The 22760-nt window shown below is 35.5% G+C and overlaps 1 protein-coding gene across 3 annotated transcripts in view; it reads right to left on the minus strand.

Annotated features, from left to right (window-relative positions):
- Positions 1-519: 519 nt before the first annotated feature.
- Positions 520-22760, minus strand: part of CNTN6 (contactin 6) — a 386131-nt gene continuing 363890 nt past the window's right edge. For all 3 annotated transcript variants that reach the window (XM_077128663.1, XM_077128662.1, XM_077128664.1), the window contains 4 exons: positions 22417-22603; positions 2532-2644; positions 1549-1717; positions 520-702 (listed from right to left, as the gene is read on the minus strand). In XM_077128663.1, the coding sequence (XP_076984778.1) occupies positions 602-702; positions 1549-1717; positions 2532-2644; positions 22417-22603 (570 nt within the window). In that variant the 3' untranslated portion in view covers positions 520-601. The remainder of the gene's footprint in view (positions 703-1548; positions 1718-2531; positions 2645-22416; positions 22604-22760) is intronic.

Genomic DNA, 22760 nt, shown 5'->3' on the forward strand with positions numbered 1-22760 from the left:
TGAAGTGCCTTTAAAGATATTATTATTACTGAACCTCCTAGAAAAATGAGTTGAGAAGATTACCATATATATTTATATATGATTGGGTACAAATTTTTGCCTGTCCCAACTTGATTCAGAGATATTAAAACACACCATGCTTTGTGGTAACTTAACTTTTTTAAAGAATAAAAGCTATAAACAAATAATTGCATTATATTTCCAAAGGCAGTGAAATGTCTTAATACTGATGTAACTTGCCTGGAGCACATAAAAATGCACATCTTAGCTATGGTAACCATGAAACTATTTCATATTTATCATCATCATCAAGGGAAATTATTTATACCTCCATATAAGTCACTTAAAAGACAAAGTACTTACAAATCCACAGATTAATCTGGCACCTTTGAATGTATGTAGTCTTGTGTGAACTTTAAAATTCAAAAGTATTTAAAATCTTTTTTTTAATGTTCCATAGATATTTACAAGGTCTTAATAATATACATTTTTTTTTCTTTCAAACAAGTCTGTGTTATGAATGTCTTAAGACTGGCGGCTAGAGAGTTTATATACAGAATGATCTATTTTCAAAAAAACCTGCAAAGATTTATGGTTTTATTTATTGTATAAGTGATTGAATAGCAAAACAGTAAAAAATCATAATGACTGACAGAAAATTCATGCTAAGTTCTAAGTCTTGAATTCCTCTGGAACTCAAACCTGTAAAATATAAAAATAAAACAAAAATATCTTTAGAAAAAGTGAAATTAGTTGTCAAATCAATTCTTTAAAACTCTAAAATGTATACTCTCATTTAATAAAATATTTTATTGCACTTGTTTCATTAATATTACTGCCAATTTTAGGAAGCATCTTTGCCATTTATTCTACAACAACTGTCTTAAAGGCAAAAAATAGGAAATATAAATGACTGGCGTGGCCAATCTAAAAGGGCAGATTAGGACTGGTGAACTCGGGATGTCAAATGACTTTCAGTTAGACACAGATACAGGCAGATGAGTGAGTGATTTTTCTAAAGCAGATATATTAAATTATTTTTACATGTTAAGTCTGATTGTTAGGTATTTGTTACTTAGAATATAGTATTGAGACAAATTCAAAAGTTATAGCACAGCTCAAGTATGACTGCCATGAGGAATTAGTGAAATCTGTCATGAATATGGTAATGGAGGTTTGTGTACATGTTCTTGATATTTGTCTTCTCTGCTATAAGAAGCCCACAAGTATCCATGAGAAAATTTTCTGCTTTTTATGCCAATATAATGAATCAAGAAATTATGCACCGTGACAGGCAGGATTTTTTCTTTTGAGTTTTAAATGAAGAAACATGTAACTGTGTGGGATGATAAACATGTTGTAAATTTGAGGGATTATTTCAAGAAAAATTGGTTCATCACTTCTTGCTCAAAATTGATAAGGAAAAGTAGACCTTTTATATTTGCAGCCAATATTGAAACAAGGGATTGGAAAGTTCCATAGAGCCCCAGTTTCATGCTGCATGGGTCTAGATTAAAAATCTACAATAGCAATAGTGACTCCACTTACTTGACATTTTTGGAATCCTGATTTCCTCACTGCTGCTTCCATCCCCACCATCACTGACCGTTCTTATTTCAATCAAATAATCTTCTTCAAACGGTACTAGAAGCTCAGCTGATGTATTGTTTGTTTCCAAAATATGAGTTTTACTTTGTCTGTTTTGCCGGTAGAGTATCTGAATAAAATGAGGAATCAAGTTAACATGTATATGTTGCTTTGTAAGGTTCAGAAGCTGCTATGGAGCATTTAAAATGTATGATTATAAATGCTGTCCTCCTCAAGTGGAAATATCCAGGGGATGCCTTTCCATAAATGCAGTTGTTCTTGTTAAGACAAAGATTTCATTTTTGGCTAATGCCTCTGCAATAAGAGATTAATATCTATTAATTAAATAGTTCAGGGCTATTATCTTCAGCACCTGCTGTGCAAAGTCACTGTTAAGTTTGGGTCCATTTCAAATACCTGAAGTTATGCATCTGTCAAGAGATGATGTCCATGAACATTGATGGAAATGATTTGCTCTGGGTACTTGACTATACTATTCTAAAATTGTTTTTATAGTTTGAAAAGATCACATCTTACTACAGGCCAGGTTCTAAAAATTCTATATGAATGCATTCCCCAACCTCATTCTCTTCTCCATCTACTACCCACATACACTGTCATCTTTTGATGGCAAAAGAAGTCACTTAAAGAAAAAAAATCACAATGTAGAATTTTATTACTTGATAATCAATGACATTGCTGGGTTTGAGAAAATAAAATGTTAAATTAAGAATTGAAAGCAAAAATACTGAATATTTTCAAAACTATTTTTTTAAAAAAGAGGCCCACAAGTATCCATGAGAAAATTTTCTTCTTTTTATGCCAATATAATGAATCAAGAAATTATGCACCATAAACATAAAATTTCTTTTCTATTTAGATGTGACATTTTTGGTTCCTTGGTAACCTAATTAATATGATTAAAAGGAAAACTAAATACTCACCTTGTAGCCCAACACTTCAGACTCATTTTCCATGGTTTTTACATGCTCCCAGTTCAAGCATAATTTAGAGTTTGTCAGCTTCCAGGCAATGTTTGCTGGCGGTTGGCTCGGAGCTTTAAAAAGATAATCATAAGATTCAAATGAATATTAATTAGTTCTGTATGATCCATCAACATGGAAAAGAATAAGACCCAGATGATTAGCATTAGAAGGAGCTAAACTATTTTCAGTGTCATTTGAAAAATCATGTTAATACTAATCAGGGTAAGCAAATTCATTCAAATTCTGGTCACTTGGGAATGTCTCCATGACAAAATTATGAATGAATAATGGTTTATTGCATGCCCAATATTAACTTATTGATCATTGCTGCTGAATTTGTTTAGTTTACAACATATAAATAAATGAAGGGCCCCATTATCTAGTATTTGATTTGGTCATCAATCAATCAGTCATCCAGCAAATTCAGGCTGCAAACCTTTCATATATATCAACACAGAAGTGTTAACTCCAAATTGCCTTTTACTTTTTAACACTGTATTAGGTAGGATACTTTAGCTATAAGTAACACAACCAACTCAAGATAATAGTTTTGGGAGGGAGGAGCCAAAATGGCAGCTTAGTAAGGAGTGGGATTTAGCTCGTCCTCCAGAGCAGCTAGTAAATAGCCAGGAACAGTACAGAACAACTGCTGGGGCCAAGTCAGTGACCAGACACACAGCTACCCCAGTCAGGACAAGCTGGACTGGCTGCAAGCCCACCCAGAACCATCAGTCTCCCAAGCCGCGGCAGCTGGTACTCCTCCTTCACAGGCTGCTTTCCAGAGAGGATAGGAAAGAGACTTTACTAGCAGCAGGGGCTGAGCACAACTAAGCTCCAATTGTGGAATTAATTAAGAAATTCTGATTACTAAAAATAGGCCCTCAGCTCAATTGAACCTCGAGTAAAAGCTGAAGTTGCAGGTTTTTTCCCCGGTGCAGAGGGAGCAGGGCTGATGGAAAAAGAGAAAAGTAAAACCAGAGTTTTTTTGGATCGGACAGCAGAAAACACTTGAAAGGGTCTGGGTCCTGAAGGAAAGGAGGGGGCACACAGGACTTGGAGACAAACAGAGCAATGTACCAACTTAAGCTCTTAATTGGCAAACCCAAGGAATGGGGGTCCTGCTCTGAAAAGGATGTTTATTTCTTCTCTTTTTTGTGGCTGTATTTCTACAGCTTGACTGCTATTTGGACATAGCTTCAGGGCTTCTCAGGCTCCAACTGCCCCAGGCATGGGCAGAATTAAGCTTGTTTGAGAGTTTGTCTCGAAGCCTGCCTTCCCCAGGAGAGGGATATGACCCAGCTCAGGTGGAATCCCTCCCTTCAGGAATTCAGAACCAGGGTTTGGAAAACTCTAGCAATTAAAGCCAGACTACAACTTCTCCTCTGTCTCAACTACACCTCCAGCAGGGAGAGTCTGCTGAAGTTAAAGGTAACATATCACCTTATGCTGGTGGACCCACAGGCAGACAAACACCACATACCAGGCAGGGCAGGAAAAACACAGAATCCAGAGGCTTCATAGGAAACTCTTTCAATCTGCTGGGTCTCACCCTCAGAGAAAACTGATGCAGGTGACTCTTTCCTCCTGAAATAAGGTCAGTTTGGTCTGGGAAAATCTGACTGGGGTCTACAATACCTAAGCAGACCCTCCTAAAGGGGAAAAAAAAGAAGGCACCATACAGGAAGAACAAGAAACAAGAAGAGAAGAACTAAAAATCTCTGATCTGTTAAACAAAACCTAAGCTAGACGTCTAGAATAAGTTGAACTGAATGTTAAAGAACAGTTTTTTTAATCCTAGGTAAAAGAAAATGAAAACAATCTCTAGAATAAACTAATTAAGGAAATTAAATGCCTAGATGCCAGCAAAAAGTAACGAGTCATACCAGGAAAATTGTAGATATGGCCCAGTCAGAGGAGCAAACCAATAATTCAAATGAGATACAGGAGTTGAAACAATTAGTTCAGAATGTTTGAACAGACATGGAAAACTTCATCAAAAATAAATCAATGAATTGGGGGAGGATATAAAGAAGGTAAAGAATGAACAAAAAGAAGAAACTGAAAGTCTGAAAAGACAAATCACACATTTATGGGAATGAATGGCATGGTAGAAGAGATGAAAAAAACCAATGGAAACCTACAATGTTAGATTTCAAGAAGCAGAAGGTAGGATTAGTGAACTGGAGGACGGGGCATCTGAAATCTGACAAGCAAAAGAAAATATAGGGAAAAGAATGGAAAAAATATGAGCAGGGACTCAGGGAATTGAATGACAACATGAAGCATGAATATATGTGTTGTGGGTATCCCAGAAGGAGAAGAGAAGGAAAAAAGAGGAGAAAAACTAATGGAGAAAATTATCACTGAAAATTTCCCAACTCTTATGAAAGACTTAAAATTAAAGATCCAAGTAATGCAGAGTACCCCAAAGAGAATAGATATAAATAGACAAACTCTAAGACACTTACTAATCAGAATATCAGATGTCAAAGAGAAAGAGAATCTTGAAAGCAGCAAGAGAAAACCAATCCATGACATACAAGGGAAGCCCAATAAGACTATGTGTAGATATCTCAGCAGAAACCATGGAGGTGAAAAGAAAATAGGATGATATATTTAAGATACTAAAAGAGAAAAACTGCCAACCAAGAAGTCTATATCCAGTAAAATTTTCCTTCAAAAACGAGGGGGACATTAAAACATCTTCAGACAAAAAATCACTGAGAGAATTTGTGACCAAGAGATGGGCTCCACAAGAAATACTAACGGGAGCACTAGAGACAGATAGGAAAAGGCGGAAAAGAGAGGTGTGGAGAAGAGTATAGAAAGGAAGACTATCAGTAAAGGTAAAAAGAAGAAAAATTAGATATGACACATAAAATCCAAAAGGCAAAATGATAGTGCTATTACAGTAATAGCACTATCAAAAGACATAGACCGGTAGAATGGATTAAAAAACAGGACCCATCTATATGCTGTCTATGGGAGACATATTTCTAGGCTCAAGGATACACATAGGTTGGAAGTGAAAGATTGGGAAAAGATTTCATGCAAGCAACAATCAGAAAAGAGCAGGAGTAGCTATACTAATATCCAACAAATTAGACTTCTAATGTAAAACAATTAAATGAGACAAAGAAAGACACTATGTATTAATAAAAGGAACAATTCAACAAGAAGACATAATGATCATACATATTCATAAAACCAGCCAGAGTGCTCCAAAATATATGAGCAAACACTGAAAACACTGAAAAGAGAAATAGAAAAATCTACCATAATAGTTGGAGACTTCAATTCCCTACTCTCATCAATGGACAGAATGTCTAGACAGAGGATCAATAAAGAAACAGAGAATTTGAAGAATACAATACAGGAACTAGACTTAACAGACATTTATAGAACATTACACCCTACAACAGCAGAATACACCTTTTTCTCAAGTGCTTATGGATCATTCTCAAGGATAGACCATATGCTGGGTCACAAAGCAAGTCTCAATAAATTTAAAAAGATTGAAATCGTACAAAACACTTTCACAGATCATAAAGGATTGAAGTTGGAAATCAATAATAGGCAGAGGGCCAGAAAATTCACAAATATATGGAGGCTCAACAACACACTTGTAAAGAACCAGTGGGTCAAGAAAGAAATTACAAGAGAAATCAGTAAATATATCTCAAGGAAAATGAAAATGAAAAGACAACATATCAAAATTTATGGGATGCAGCAAAAGCAGTGCTAAGAGGGAAATTTACTGCCCTAAGTGCCTATATCAAAAAAGAAGAAAGAGCAAAAATGGAGGAGTTAACTGTCCACTTGGAAGAATTTGAGAAAGAACAGCAAACTAACCCCAAAGCAAGCAAAAGGAAAGAAATAACAAACATTAGAGCAGAAATAAATGAAATTGAGAACATGAAAACAATTGAGAAAATCAACAAAACCAGAAGTTTGTTCTATGAGAAAATCAATAAGATTAATGGACCCTTAGTGTGATTGACAAAAAGAAGAAGAGAGAGGATGCAAATAAATAAAATCAGAAATGGAAAAGGAGATATAACCACTGACCCCACAGAAATAAAGAAACTAATGACAGGCTACTATGAACAATTTTATGCTTATAAACTAGATAATGTAGATGAAATGAACAACTTCCTAGAAAGGCATGAACAACCAACATTGACTTGGGAAGAAATACATGACCTCAACAAACCAATCACAAGTAAAGAAATTGAATTAGTCATTAAGAAGCTCCAAAAAAAAGAAAAGTTCAGGACCAGATGGCTTCACATATGAATTCTACCAAGCATTCAAGAAAGAGTTAGTACCAACCCTGCTCAAACTCTTCAAAAAATTGAAGAGGAGGGAAGGCTACCTCACTCATTGTATGAAGCCAATATCACCCTCATACCAAAGCTGGACAAGGATATTACAAGAAAAGGAAACTATAGACCAATCTCTCTAATGAATATAGATTCGGGAAGAAATAGATGACCTCAACAAAATTCCTGCAAATCCAATCCAGCACCACATTAAAAGAATTATACAGCATGACCAAGGAGGATTCATTCCAGGCCAGGTAAGCAAGGATGGTTCAACATAATTTCTTATGTTTAATGTAATACACCATATCAACAAATCAAAGCAGAAAAACCACATGACCATCTCGATTGATGCAGAAAAGGCATTTGACAAAATTCAACATCTTTTCTTGTTGAAAACACTTCCAAGGATAGGGATAGAAGGGAACTTCCTCAACATGATAAAGGGAATATATGAAAAATTCACAGCTAACATCATCCTCAATGGAGAAAAACTGAAAACTTTCCCCCTAAGATCAGGAATAAGACAAGGATGTCCACTATAACCATTGTTATTCAACATTGTGTTGGATGTTCTAGTCAGAGGAATTAGACAAGAAAAAGAAATACAAGGCATCAAATTGGAAAGGAAGAAGTAAAACTCTTACTGTTTGCAGATGATATGATACTATATGTCAAAAACCCCAAAAAATCCACAGCAAAACTACTAGAGCTAATAAATGAGTACAGCAAAGTGGCAGGTTACAAGATCAACACTCAAAAATCTGTAGTGTTTCTATACAATAGTAATGACCAATCTGAGCGTGAAATCAAGAAAAAAATTCCATTTAGAATTGCAACCAAAAGAATAAAAATACTTAGGAATAAATTTAACTAAGGATTCAAAAGACCTATACAAAGAAAAGTACGAGAAATTCCTAAATAAATCACAGAAGACCTAAATAAATGGCAGGACATACTGTGTTCATGGATTGGAAGACTAGTTAAGTTGTCAATTCTACTTACATTGATTTATAGATTCAAGGTAATACCAATTAAAATCCCAAAATTTACTTTTCAGAAATAGAAAAACCAATAACCAAATTTAAATGGCAGGGCAGGGTGCCCCAAATAGCTAAAAATATACTGAGAAAGAAAAATGAAGTCGGAGGTCTCACACTACCTGACTTTATGGTGTATTACAAAGATACAGTGGTCAAAATAGCATGGTACTTGCATAAAGATAGATATACTGACCAATGGAATTGAGTAGATTGTTCAGATGTAGACCCTCTCATCTATGCACAATTGATCTTTGATAAGGCAGTCAAGTCAACTCACCTGGTACAGAACAGTCTCTTCAATAAATGGTGCCCAGAGAACTGGATATACACATGCAAAAGAATGAGAGGGGATCCATATCTCACACCCTATAGAAAAGTTAACTCAAATGGATCAAAGATCTAATAATTGGATCTAAGACCATAAAAATTTTAGAAGAAAATATAGGGAAATATCTCATAACTCTTATAATAGGAGGCAGTTTCCTAAATCTTACACCCAAAGCACGAGCATTGAATAAATAAATAAATAAATGGGAACTCCTCAAAATTAAATACTTTTGTGCATCAAAAACCTTTGTCAAGAAAGTAAAAACACAGCCTACCCAATGGGAGACAATATTTGGAAATGACATATCACATAAAGTTCTAGTATCCAGAATATGTCAAGAGATTGTTCAACTCAACAACAAAAAGACAAACAACCCAATTACCAAATGGGCAAAAGACATGAACGAATACTTCTCAGAAGAGGAAATATAAATGGCCAAAAGGCACATGAAAAGATGCTCAACTTCCCTGGCTATTAGGGAAATGCAAATCAAAACCACAGTGAGATATTATCTAACAACCAACAGAATGACCATTATCAATAAAACAGAAAACAACAAGGGCTGGAGAGGATGTGGAGAAAGAGGAACACTTATCCACTGTTGGTGGGAATTTAAATGGTACAACTGCTGTGGAAGGCAGTTTGGCGGTTTCTCTGGAAGCTAAGTATAGAATTGCCATACGATCTGGCAATACCATTGTTAGGTATCTACTCTGAGGACATGAGGGCAAAGACACAAATGGACATTTACACACCAATGTTTATAGCAGCATTATTTACAATTGTCAAGAAGTGGAAACAGCCCAAATGTCCATCAACAGACAAATGGCTAAACAAGCTGTGGTATATACATATGATGGAATATTATGCAACTATAAAATAGAATAAAGTTCTGAAGTATATAACAACATGGATGGACATTGAAGACATTATGCTCAGTCAGATTAGCCAGAAATAAAAGGACAAATACTGTATGGTCTCACTGATATGAACTGACAATTGTGAATGAACTTGGAGAATTTCAGCTAAGAACAGAAGCCATCAGGAGATAGAACTTGGGTAGATATTGGGTAATTAGAGCTGAAGGGACACGGATTGTGCCACAGGATTGGTTGTACAAATTCAGAAATGGATAGCACAATACCATAAAGTACATACATTATTGTACTGTAATACAATAATGTTAGTACACTGAATGAAACTGAATGTGACAATGATAGAGGGAGAAGGGCTGGGGGCACAAATGAAATCAGAAGGAAAGATAGATGATAAAGACTGAGATGGTATAATGTAGGAATCCCTAGAGCAAACAATGATAGTGACTAAATGTACAAATTAAAAAATGTTTTTGCATGAGGAAGAACAAAGGAATATCAATATTGCAAGGTTTTGAAAACAGACGGTAATTCATATTTTAAAACTTTAACTTATGTGTAAGACTAAAGCAAAAATGATTATTTGGTATAAAATTTATAATTTACTAGTGCATTTCCTAATATAACTTATGTGGGCAGTTTAATTGAACACCATAAGTACATGGAACCTTGAGTAGGGCATGAGATTTTGTAGGTTTGTCCAGAGTGATGCCCCAATAAATACCAGAGTGATTTGAACAGTTAATAAAAAAATATTTGCAAAGTCTCCTTGGGGAATGATGAGAAAGGGGGAAAATTCAACTTCCCCATGTGGAGAATTCCTGATATTTTCACAAGCAGTTGGGGTAACCAAAGCAGTAGGCCAAGCCCTCAATCTTGGGGTTTGTTCATATGAAACTTATCCCTGCAAAGGATAGGCTAAGCCTACTTAAAATTAGGCCTAAGAGTCACCCCCAGATAACCTCTTTTGTTGCTCAAATGTGGCCTCTCTCTTTCAACCAACATGACAACCAAACTCACTGCCCTCCCCCTCTCCACATGGGACATGACTCTGAGGGGTGTAAACCTTCCTGGCAACATGGAGCAGAAATCCTAGAATGAGCTGGTACTCAGCATCAAGGATTGAGAAAATCTTCTACACCAAAAGTCAAAAGAAAGAAATGAGACAAAATAAAGTGTCAATGGCTGAGAGATTTCAAACAGCATCAAGAGGTTATCCTGGAGGTTATTCTTACACATTTATAGATATTACCTTTTCAGTTAAGGTATATTGGAGAGGCTAGAGTGACGTGCCTGAAAATGTAGAGCTGTGTTTCAGTAACCATGTTTCTTGAAGATTATTGTATAATGATATAGCTTTCGCAATGTGACCATGTGAGTGTGAAAATTTTGTGTCTGAGCTTCTTTTATCTATGGTATGGACAGATGAGTAAAACATATGAATTAAAAATGAATAAATGCTAGGGGGAACAAATGTTAAAATAAATTTAGTTGACTGAAATGCTAGTGATCAATGAAAGGGAGTGATAAGGGTCATAGAAAAAAATTAGAGGAAACAAAGGCTAAAATATATTGGGTAGATGGAAATACTAGCAATCAATGAGAAGGAGGGGTAAGGGGTATGGTATGTATGAGCTTTTTTTCTTTTTCTTTTTTACTTCTTTTTCTGAATTGATACAAACATTCTAAGAAATGATCATGGTGATGAGCATACAACTATGTGATGATATTGTGAGTTATTGATTATATACCAAGAATGGAATGATCATATGTTAAGAATGTTCATGATTGTGTGTTGTTATGTTTAAAAAATTTTTTTAAAAAGATAATAGTTTTGAAAATATTTAGCATTTTCCCTTCAAATTCTTAGTTTAAAAGGTTTTATATTCTCAAGTCCAGCAATATGTCATAGAACAGGACATGGGGCAAAATAGATTTTTAAAGGGAAGTCTCTTAGAATATCATGGCAGAATGCAGTGCAGCCTCAGGAGGAACAAAATAAAAAAGGTAAAAAAAAAGTCTAAGGATTCCCCGCCCCCCCTCCCCCCGCTTCTCCCAACAGTGCTTGTTGCATGCTCATCTTGCTATAGACCCCCTTTTTCTCATTCTCATTATACATGACAGAGAACAGGACAGCTCAACTATACCTGAGATTTTAAAGCTCCTCCAATTTAGAGACAGCCTAGATTAGAATTCCCTGGAGAAATCTGATGACTGTCCTAATTTAGTCATATGGCTATCCTTATCCAATCAACAATGATCGCATAGTAAGAAAGGTGCATGCCATTCAATATAACTGCTAGGAACCCACAGAAGGGGAAATCATTAGAAACTGGGTGAACATCCCAACCTGTCTTTTAGTTCCTTAAAGTCAATGATGCCTGGGAGGGAGGTATGTGAACTAAGAGAAAGGGGTTTAGAATCAACCTTCTAAAATAATGGACCTAGTTCAACTAGAGAATTTTGTGTTCAAGGAAACCAAAGTTGAGGTTGAAAAGTCATGCATGCAAAAGTATGCAACTAATGAATTATTGAGACAGTTAGGATCTTGGTCTACTGGTTTCAATCTAGTATTTCTCCATGATATCATGCTGCTCCTCAAAGAACAGATTCCATACAATTATATTTGATATTTAAGAAATTAGAGAGATCAAAAGTAATTAAGCTGAAAATAAAGACATAGATAAAGCTGTCTAGTAAGAAATTTTTGACTTTTTATTTGAATTTATGAGGCTAAATGAACATAGTATTTAATTCATTATTACACTGACAGTGTGGAAATGATTTCTTTCAGAGCCCTGATTCAACTGTTATTTTATCTATTTTATGTCACTAGGTGATTCATTTCTTGCTGAATCCTGAGTGTCTTGCATTGATTGTATCGCTATGCTTTCCCTTGTCTCCCCAAACTCACCAGGATATTACTATTGTTTACCCATCCCCTTAAATCCATAGTTGGGACAAGGCAGAAAGAGATAATGTCTCCCTCTATGCTTCCATAGGGTTGAGTTTCTATTTCATGATGGTGTGTTAGTTTGTTAAGCTGCTGGAATGCAATATACCAGAAACAAGAATGGCTTTTAAAAAGGGAATTTGATAAGTTACAAGTTTACAGTTCTAGCACTGAGAAAATGTCCAAATTAAGGCAACTACAAGAGGTTACTTTCCCTCAAGAAACTCTGATGCCATCCAGAACACCTCCGTCAGCTGGCAAGGCACATAGCTGGTATCTGCTGGTCTGTTGCTCCTGGGCTCCATTGCTTTCAGCCTCTGTTCCTGTTCCTACTCACTTTTCCTCTCTGGGGCTGGCTTTTATTTCTTGCCTTTCCTTGGCTCTCTCCAGGTTCTGGCTTGCTTAATATCTCATTAAGCAAGGCACATGGCGATGTCTGCTGGGCTCCAAGCATCTCCAAACATTGATGTCTTTGTTCTTTTCTGAGGTTTCCCCAAAATGTTTTCCCTTTGAAAGACTCTAGTAAACTAATCAAGACCCACCTGAATGGGTAAAGTCACTTCTCCATCTAATCAAAAGTTTCTGGCCTTTAGTATTGAATCAGGATTAAAGAAACAGTTGCCCCCACAAGACTGAATCAAGATTAACATATGGCTTTTCTAGGGTACATAATACTTTCAAACTAGCGCAGATGGATTTATCACATTGGATTATAGCTATTCCTGGCTATGGGTGTGCCCGTGTTTCCTGTGTGCATGAGCTGTGCCTCATTCAGCTCTTAATTATCAATCTCTAGCACAGTGCCTGGCACTAAGCTGCATACAATTCATATTCGTTGAATAAATAACTGAAGATTAGAATGGCTGAAGAAAAATCGCTCAGGATCCTGTGTTATTTGCTCAGATCATGTTGATTAGGTATTGGGCTGCGGGCAGATCCATAGGTGACATAGTGTAGCCAATAGATTCATTATGTTATCAATCGATTCATTAAGGCCAGTTGTCATGCCTAAACCCAGAGCAATTCTGTAGAGTTTTAAGATGGACAGGTCAATTGGATTGACTATGCCCTAGCACACTTCTTGACAACATAAACCCAACCATAATTAGTAAGCACTCGCACGCTTGTCAATAAATGCATTTCGTAAGGACTAGATGGCGACAATAATGGTTTGTAATTCTTCTCCTTCGACTTATCCCAAAGTCCTGTTTCTAATCATTTTCTTAGCTTTACAGAAGAAATTATCAACATTTTCACAAGATGCCAAAATTTTAATAACTTTTGTACATTCCAGGTGCATTTATTACCTTACTGTGTCTAAAACAAAGCATTAACATTAGCAAGATCGTACAATCAATACATAGAAAATACAAAGTCATTCCTTTGCTGTGACTGGCAGCAAGGGATTCAGAAGTTTGTATCTATTGCTGTGTGCACTGTTTATGGTTTTTTTTCTTTTTTCCTTCTTTTTATTATAGAAAAAGTACTGTTTTCAATAGTAAAAATGCATTGATTAAGCACCAACTAGGAGACAGAAGAATTCTACCAAATGTGTGGGTGAGAGGTTTCTGACCTTAAATATGACACTAATGTTTGCATTTATTTCCTCATCTTTCAGAGCAGCAGTAAAATAATTCATAGTAATATTATGAGAAGAATTTTATCAAGAATTAAAATTCAAATATCTTGGGAGGAATAATGAATTTTATGCTTTCCATCTCTTTCTTTTTGACTTTTGACTACTTTGCTCAAGTTTGGGGGAAGTGGGTGAAAGGGTTGACTTTGATGTCAGAAAGACTTAAATTTGTATCCAATTTCTTCCAAGAACCACGGCTTCCACATGTTGGAAATGAAACTAGTAGCACCTAGTTTATAGGATTTTTAGCTTACATGAAATAAAATATGAAACGTTCCTTACTTGGTTAGTGGTACATATTACAATGCTCATTAACTGTTAATTGTCTTTCCTGCGAGGAGCCATTCTCCACCATATCCATGGTGGTAAGACAAAATCAATTTTTCAATTGTGTTGCAAGTGATTTCTTATTAATAATACAACTCTGAAATTTGTAAATGATTCACTTCTTAAATATATTAGCATGTATTTTGAATTATCCTGTTATAATAAATATCATTCTTTCTTGGGTTCTTTCGATGCTTTTTAAAAGGAAGATAAAGTGATGGAGTCTTAGTTAATTATTTGGGAGGTTCTCAAGTCTTTTGACTTTTTTTTATCTTTGTGTGTGTATTCAATGTTGCCTTATGTCTGGCAATAAAAGGAAAAGTTGTTTCTTAAAGCTACTTTAGAAGTCCACCTTAATTCGAATGCTGCTAACAGCTCTGGTTTCATGAGTTTGATGTAGTTATTTAAGCTGGATTTCGTATATCTATGATGAAATTGAAGTTTTTATTACTTTGAAAAACCAAAGTAAATACTGTTACATGGATAATATGAAACACATGTTTTCCCTAATTGGTCAATGGCAAATTAAAAAAATAAGCGCTTTTATAATTTTTTAAATGTTTCCAGGCAATTTTCAAGGACTAAATCCTTTTCTAATAAGTCAAATGACAGAGCAACATTAAAACTAGCCCTTCACAGCTCTAATGGTTTCCCTGTGATCAATTTTTCTCTAGATGGCATTTATATTCAACTGTAGTTCATACTGTGAACTCAATTCAAAAACAACTTCTTATGTTGCAGTTCTATGTAACAGCATGGGGTTGACATTTGGGCAAAAGAGAAAGAACATAAGTGCAAGATGAAATAAAAGCTTAATGCTTCCTTTATGTCTAAATACAGATTGATTGCATATTTACAGCAAGGAAGAATCTAGTAGAGTGCTAGTCAGTTAACGTCAGAGGCCAAATTGAGCCAGAATTTGCAAACATTATTAGTGCGTCTGATTATTTCTCTCTATATAAAGCACAGTGGCCCCTTTCCTTTTGGAATTGATGTAAATATTTTTCTACCTCTAGCTGTAAATTTAAATTCCATGTAATTAATCTGTGTGGATCCCAATATATTGGGAGCACCCCTTGTATGTCTTTGGAAAATAAATGATTTTCACTAAGCTACCGTTCTTACAGTTGAACTACAGATATTTGTTTTTTTAAAAACACCATCATCATCATCATTATTAACAGCATAACAGTAACAATCACCTGCAAAGTTTTGCATATGCTGGTCCATCCTTTTTAAGTTCCTTTCCTACAGGCTCCCTTTTTATCTTTTCTATCATATCAAAAGGAACCAGCAAACAAATTCCATAGCAGCTATACCATTTTACAATCCCAAAAATAATATATAAGGGTTCCAATTTCTCCACATCCTTGCCAACATTCGTTACTCTGTTTTTTCTTACTTTTTTTAATAGCAGCTATGCTAATGGCTATGAAGTGACATTTCATTGTTCTTTCAATTTGTATTTCCCTAAGACCAATAATACTGAACATCTTTTCATGTGTTCATTGTCTATTTGAAGATTATATTTGGATAAATGTCTATTCTAGACCTTTGTCCATTTTTAATTTGGTTTTTTGTTGTTGTTGTTGTTGTTGTCAAGTTGTAGCTTTTCTGTATATATTCTGGGTATTAACTTCTTACAAGTATATGTTTAACAATTATTTTCTTCCATTCTGTAGTTTGTCTTTTCATTTTGATAATGCTCTCTGATGAGTAAAAGTTTTTAATTTTGATTGTCTATTTTATCTATTTTTCTTTTATTGCTTATGCTTTTGGTGCCATATTCTAATAAATCGCTACCAAGTCCAAGGTAATATAGTTTCCTTCAATGTTTTCTCCCAAGACTTTTATGATTTTAGCATTTATTTTTAGGCCTTCTATCCATGTAGAGTTCATGTTTGTATGTGGTGTGAAGTAGAGGGTCCATCTACAATCTTTTGCTTGTGATAGCCAATTTTCCCAGCATCATTTGTTGAAAATACTTTTCTTTCCCCAAATAATGTAACTGGCATTCCTGTCAAAAATCAGTTGACCATAGATGTTTGGGGATTTTTCTAAACTTTAAATTCTATTCCGTTGGTTTATAGTGATTAATTTATGTTATGGCACATTATTTTAGTTATTGTGGCACTGTAGTAAGTTTTGAAACTGAGACGTGTGAGATCTCCAACTTAGTTCTTCTCTTCCAATATTGATTTCACTATTCAGGCCCTTTATGATTCCATGTGAATTTGAGGATTGGCTTTTCCATTCATACATAAAAGGCTGATAAGATTCTTATAGGTATTGCATCAAATCTGTAGACTGCTGCAATAGATTGATTTATGTACCTCCTCAAGAAACATATTTTAATATGTATGTCTCTGGATGTGAACTCACATATAAACAGGACCTTTGGAAGATGTTATGATTAGATAAGATATGTCCAAACTGAATGGAGGTGGGTCACAATCTTATTCCTGGAAGCCATACAAAAGAAAAGAAACCAGAAGTCATAAGTCAGAGATGCTTACACGAGGGGGAAGAAGCCAGAAGTCATCAAAAAACAAAAAAAAAGCATGCATATCAGCATGTGATGGGAAGGAGAGACACAAGACATGGAAAACCAAGGATTTTGGCAAAAAAGGACCATAATGCTACAGACTTCAGGTAGAATGTATTGCCTTACTAATGACTTGAATTTGGATTTCTAGCCTCAGGAACGGTGAACTAATACATGCTTGTTGTTCAAGCCAACTCATCATTGTGGTATGGTATTTGTCATAGCCACCTGGAAAATTAGGACAGTCACTTCGGGTAGTATTGACATCTTAACAATGTTAACTCTTCCTATCCATGAATATGGGATATCTTGACACTTATTTAGTTCTTCTTTGATTTCTTTCAGCAGTGTTCTATAGCTATCAGCATACAAGTCCTTTGCCTCTTTGGTTAAATTTATATCTAGGTATTTTGTTCTTTTAGAAGCTATTGTGAGTGTACTCTTTTTTTTTTTATAGAAGCACTACTGATTTCTTTCTTTCTTTTTTTTTTTTTGCATGGGCAGGCACTGGGAATTGAACCAGGTCTCTTGGCATGGCAGGCAAGAACTCTGCCACCACACCACTATTGCCTGCCTGCACTACTGATTTTTGCATATAAACTGTATAGCCTGTGACTATGCTAAATTATTTTATTAGCTCTAGTAGTTTTTTTTGTGGCTAAAATGGGAAATTGTGATAAGCATATAGGTTATAAAAACTTCAAAAATGTATGTAGTTCTCTCATATAGGCCCTCCTTCATAAGTATATCTTAGCCTCTTATTTATTTTCTTTATCACACTTTTCATGATTACTATCATTTCATTCTTTGTCTTTTTACTTATTTTAGGTTGCCTCCTCACAATAAGAGAAATTGCTTGAAGTCAATTCAAGACTTAGAACCATGCCTGCTCTAATCTCCTTCAGACCTTCAATATCTAACCCTAAGCTGATGCTTGTGAAGCATTATTCCTTGATCATTTTTTTAAAGGCTCTGTCTTCTATTAGCTAAAGCAATCAGAGTAGGCAGAGGTTTTTGTCAATATGAGCTCTGATTTCTCAGAATTTACAATGGAAGATCAAATCTCAGATTGAAAATCTAGACAGTACACTATGAATGAGTGATGGAGTCAGAAATTTTCCTATTACCACCATTCTGAGATAATCTTGTGCCATCACAAGGACATGGGAAATCAAATTTAGAGCCAGCACTAGCACTTGGAATCAGGATTATCTTCAGTGTTTCATTAAAGCCCTCTCTCATTTTTGCTTTGGATGTCCTTCCATGACCCTAGAAGGAAATTTCTGCAACAAATTTTAAGAAAGAGAAAGAAAGTAGAAAGTTACTCTGTTTTCTTTCTTTAAAAAATTGCAAAGAAAATGAAATCTCTAAAGGAAGAAAATATTACATGTTACCTCTCACAGTGAACTAACTGTGTGTCAGGTTCTGGGTCATGTCGGTGTGTACTATATCACTTATATCTCAGAACAAACTCTAGAGGTAATTTTTTCATCAGTTTTATTAGGATGAAGAAGTGGGTTTGAAGTTATCAAGCTATTAGATCTGTCAGGCAATTGGAACGTTGCTGAGCTGGGACTCACATCCACCTTTGTCTCAATCTGAAATCCATGCTTTTCTCATTATGCAATGGGCCAAAGCTATGAAAATACCCAGAAAGATGCAATTACATTAAAGGGCAAACTCCAAGAAAGCTATACAGCAGAGGAAAGGGCATTTCACTGTTTATATGTAGGGCAGGGGCATTGCAAGCTGAGGAAATCAATGAAGACAGAGAAGCGAATGTTAAACTTTGGAAGAACATTAAGTCTGGTGTTGCCAGGGATAGGTGAGAAGAGGGACAGCGAAAGAGTTTAGGACAGAATGTGAAAGATATGGTTCACCTTTATCCTAGTCTTTATTCTCTGGAGTTGAAGAGACAATGACATTTTGAGCAGAGAATAAAGGTATGAGTCCATTTAGAAGACAACTCAAAGCAGAATGAGGTTTGAACTGAATATGTGAGAGCCTGGAGGAATTGAGATCAGTTAGATCATTAGAAGTGAAGTTTGTAAACTAGCTCTGGGTGACTGGATGAAGAGATTCAGAGGATCCATGTTCATAGTGGGTCAATATAACAGATGCCATAACAAACCTTTTCAAAGTATCTACTTTCTCAGATCAGGAGATTAAAACACCAATCTCCTTGATTTGGTGTCAGCATTACGTGATATAATGAACATAAAATTTTAACATATGGCCTGGTTCAGAGAAGTACTCAAAAGTATTCTGTAACTTGGTAGCAGAATAAAGGGTCCCAAATATGTCCACATCCTAATTCCCAGAATTTGTGAATACATTATCTTACATGAAAAAAAAAGGGACTTTGCAAATATGGTTGAGTTAAGGATGCTAAGATGGGAAAAGTATCCTTGATTACTTGAGCAGGCTTGATGTAGTTGCAAGGTTCCTTACAGGGGAAGGTGCCAGGCAGGGGCTTAGAGTCAGTGCAGGTGAAGTGATGACAAAAGCAGGGGTCAGAGTCACAGAGAGATCTAAATTTGCTATGCCATTGTTTTTTAGATTGGGGGAAGTGGTCAGAAGCCAAGTAATGTAGGTAGCCCCTAGAAGCTGGGAAATGCGAAGAAATGAATTGCCCTATGGAATCTCTGGCAGGAGCACAGCCCTGCCAACACCTCCAATTCAGCCAGGGAATCTCATTTTCAACTTCTGCACCTCAGACTGTTTTAAGCCACCAAGTCTATGGTGATATATTACAGCAGCAATAGAAAACTAAAACAATTACTCTTGTATTTTCACAGTCTCGGTGATACAGAATGCCAAAAGAAAGAAATTCCACTTTTGAATGTTATTCAAATACAATGAGATGCAGGCTTACATAACCTTTTCCAAAGTCTTTGTTGGCTATTTTGATGCTGCTGCTGAAGTATATAGGCTTGTGAAAGACAAATTCAGGAAATACTGAAACAAGGTTTGAAATTATGATTCCTATAATTTAGGAATTACAAAGTTTTTTAAACATTTGTTTTTATGATTGTTTATTTTAGTTGAGAAAGAAAATGAATGGTTAAAAGAAACGCTAAGCTTTTTTTTTTAATTTTCTGATTCTCATTTCATTTTCCTCTTAATAGATGTATGTCAGCATTGTACCTGGGGTAAAGTAACTCCTTTTTAATCTTTTGAAATCCATGCTCCCCCCACTCTTTGATGAGGCTATACATGTGCTAACCCTTAGGCAAACCACAGATGATATTTTTGGCATCTATTCCAAATCTCAGGCCAGCTCATGTTCTGGTAGTCAAGGACCAATATACCAGATGCCACATGTTAAAAACAAATAATTTTCTGCTTAAAAAACAGGGTAGCACAAGCTAACTTATGGTTAATTTAATTTGCATGAGCAATCAAACTAGCAAATCCAGGTCACAGAAATGCATGCATAGATATCAATCGATAGATATTCATACATACATACATTTGTACACACATATGTAGAGGCACATGCACGCATACACACACACACACATATATATATAAATGTATCTTTTTATTCTGAGTCTGGACTCATCAAATACACTGAAGTATTTGCTGGCTTATCAAAATATATCTGGCTTTTAAAAAATATTACCTTTAAACAGTTCTAAACACCTTTGATTTTACCAAAAACAGAATCACAAATGAGTTTTGTGCATATGTCATCGTTCAACTAGTTAAAATTAAATGTGAGATTTCCACCAGATTTGCAGAAGAGATGGAAGTGGCTAGACTCTACAAGTCCATGAAAGTAAACCATCCATGCAGTTGTCTGGCAATAACTTCACTGATTTAGTCAACATGAAGTTAAAAAAAAAAAAAAAGGATGAGGGCTAACTCCATCTCTAGCTAACTAGCTCTTAAGGAACACTCAAGACCTGCCTTTGCCAAGCTGAGCTTGTTCAAGAATTTAAGGTCCACATATACTTTCAACTTGAAATGGCTTGATTCTAGAAGTTTTTTTTTCATATTTCTTAGTTTCTTCTTGTGTTTCCGTTCTTAACGGTTCTACTTTGTATTTTCCAAGGTGTTTCTATAATCATCGCCTTCTGTGGTGGTCAGTTTCATGTGTCAGCTTGGCCAGGTGGTGGTGCTCAGTTGTCTGGTCAGGCAAGTGCTGGCCTGTCTGTTATGAGGATATTTCATAGACTTAAATCATGATCACGTTGGCTGCATTCACAGTTGATTGCATTTGCAATCAGCTAAGGGAAGTGTCTTCTGCAATGAGTGATGCTTAATTAATCACCAAGCTTTTCAGGAGGATTCAGAGGAGACAATCACTCTTCCTGCTTCAGCCAGCCAGCCTCTCCTGATAGTTCATTGAGCACCTTCTTTGGAGCTGCCAGCTCGTGGCCTGCCCTACAGATCTTCAACTCGTACATTCCCAGAGTTGCGTGAGACACTTTAATAAATTTTGTATTTACAGATATCTTCGGCTGATTTTGCTTCTCTAGAGAACCCTAGCTAATACACCTCCTTTCACAGATAATTTAAGAAGGCAGTGTGCACAGAGAATGTTTCCATTTAACAGATGAGAAAAAGTAGAGAAATGAAATATCACATCTTGTTTTAGGTCATAAATCAGTGATACATCCAGAAATAGAACACAGGCTTGAGACTCCTGGTCTGGTGGTGTAGACATAACTGGATAATGCCCTCTGTAAATAAGAGCTTGTTAAATGAGTTCATTTATAAGTACTTTATGGGGAAATATATGTATAAGGGGGAAAAAAACCCTTCAATATTACTTGATTTTCAAACTCTTCTAGGCCAAGTTTTTTCCCAATATAGAAGAGAAATAAGAATGCAACATTTACAGGCAAGCCATATTTTTTCCTGTTTGCTGTTTGTTTGTGGCAGTGTGTTCAAGTCTGGGTCTTTCTCAATACCAGCAATAGTATGTGTTATTCTTTCTTTATCAGGATTCAGAGACCAAAGAATGTGTCTTTAAAAACCTATTAACACAAATAATTTATATTGTCTGTAATGTATATGTAATATATAAAATTATGCAATCCTAAAAGTATAAATTGCTGATATTTCTAAGTAATATTTGACCAGACCTTTTCCTGTTTATTACTGTGCCTCAGATTATGAATATTTGCAAATTCCAGACTCAGTAAGCATTCAGCTTTTATTCAGCAGGTACTGGCTACATGAAAAATACCTGGCTGATCATTAAGGCAAAGAAAAAGAAGCAGAAGGCTTACAGAAAAATTGTAGTGATAAGATGCCCTAAAAGAAAAGATCTAGGTATAACACAATGCTAGAATAACACTTGGGTACAATCTAGGGCTCAATGATGAAAAAAGGACATTCACTAAGTATTCACTAATGTATGTGCCAGGCAGTTTATATTAATTATGTTTCAATCTTAAATAAAACTCTATGAGGACATAGGTACTACTTTTTCCTCACTTTAAAGCAAAAGAAACCGACTCTGAAAGAACAAATAACCACTTAAGTTGCCAAAGATGAGCTCAGTTTTTTAACTCAAGTTGGGAAAGGGCATCAGAGCTTGTTCTCTTAAACATTACACTCTTCTGCCTTTCATCTACTTACTCAGAGTACCTTCTCATCTGGGAATTCTAGTAAAAGCAAATAGTTGATTTTGATTGTTATTAAAAGGTTTCAACAATTATCTGCATATAAGGGACAGGCCAACCAAACAAACAAACTAAGCAGTAAAATGATGAGGTGAGAGGAAAGAAAGGGAGGTTGAGTAAAGGAACATGTTTCCATAAATAGATGAATCTTGGTACCTGGAGCGTGATAGATACTCACGAGACTTTTTGGTGGTGACATTGACTGGGCTGCTTGAGGGCCCTGACCCAGCAGTATTATAAGCCCTCACAGAAGCAAAGTAGATGGTATTAGCTTTCAGCCCTGTGATGTTTTTGGTTGTGACATTTCCACTGACTCTAATTTTGCCAATTGTGGATTCTTTGGAGTCGTCTGTCCAGTATAAGACCTGATGATTAAAAGCAAAGAGCAAGTAATTCATTGTTTCTCAACAACCATCAACTAAAATAGGTGTGAGAAGGAGAGAAGAACATAAATGACAAAATATGTTCTAATTAAAATGGTTAAATAACAACAACAAAATAAGCCTAATATTTATAGAATGA

The sequence above is a fragment of the Tamandua tetradactyla genome, chromosome 15, assembly GCF_023851605.1.
Source record: "Tamandua tetradactyla isolate mTamTet1 chromosome 15, mTamTet1.pri, whole genome shotgun sequence".
In the NCBI taxonomy this organism is placed as follows: domain Eukaryota; kingdom Metazoa; phylum Chordata; class Mammalia; order Pilosa; family Myrmecophagidae; genus Tamandua; species Tamandua tetradactyla.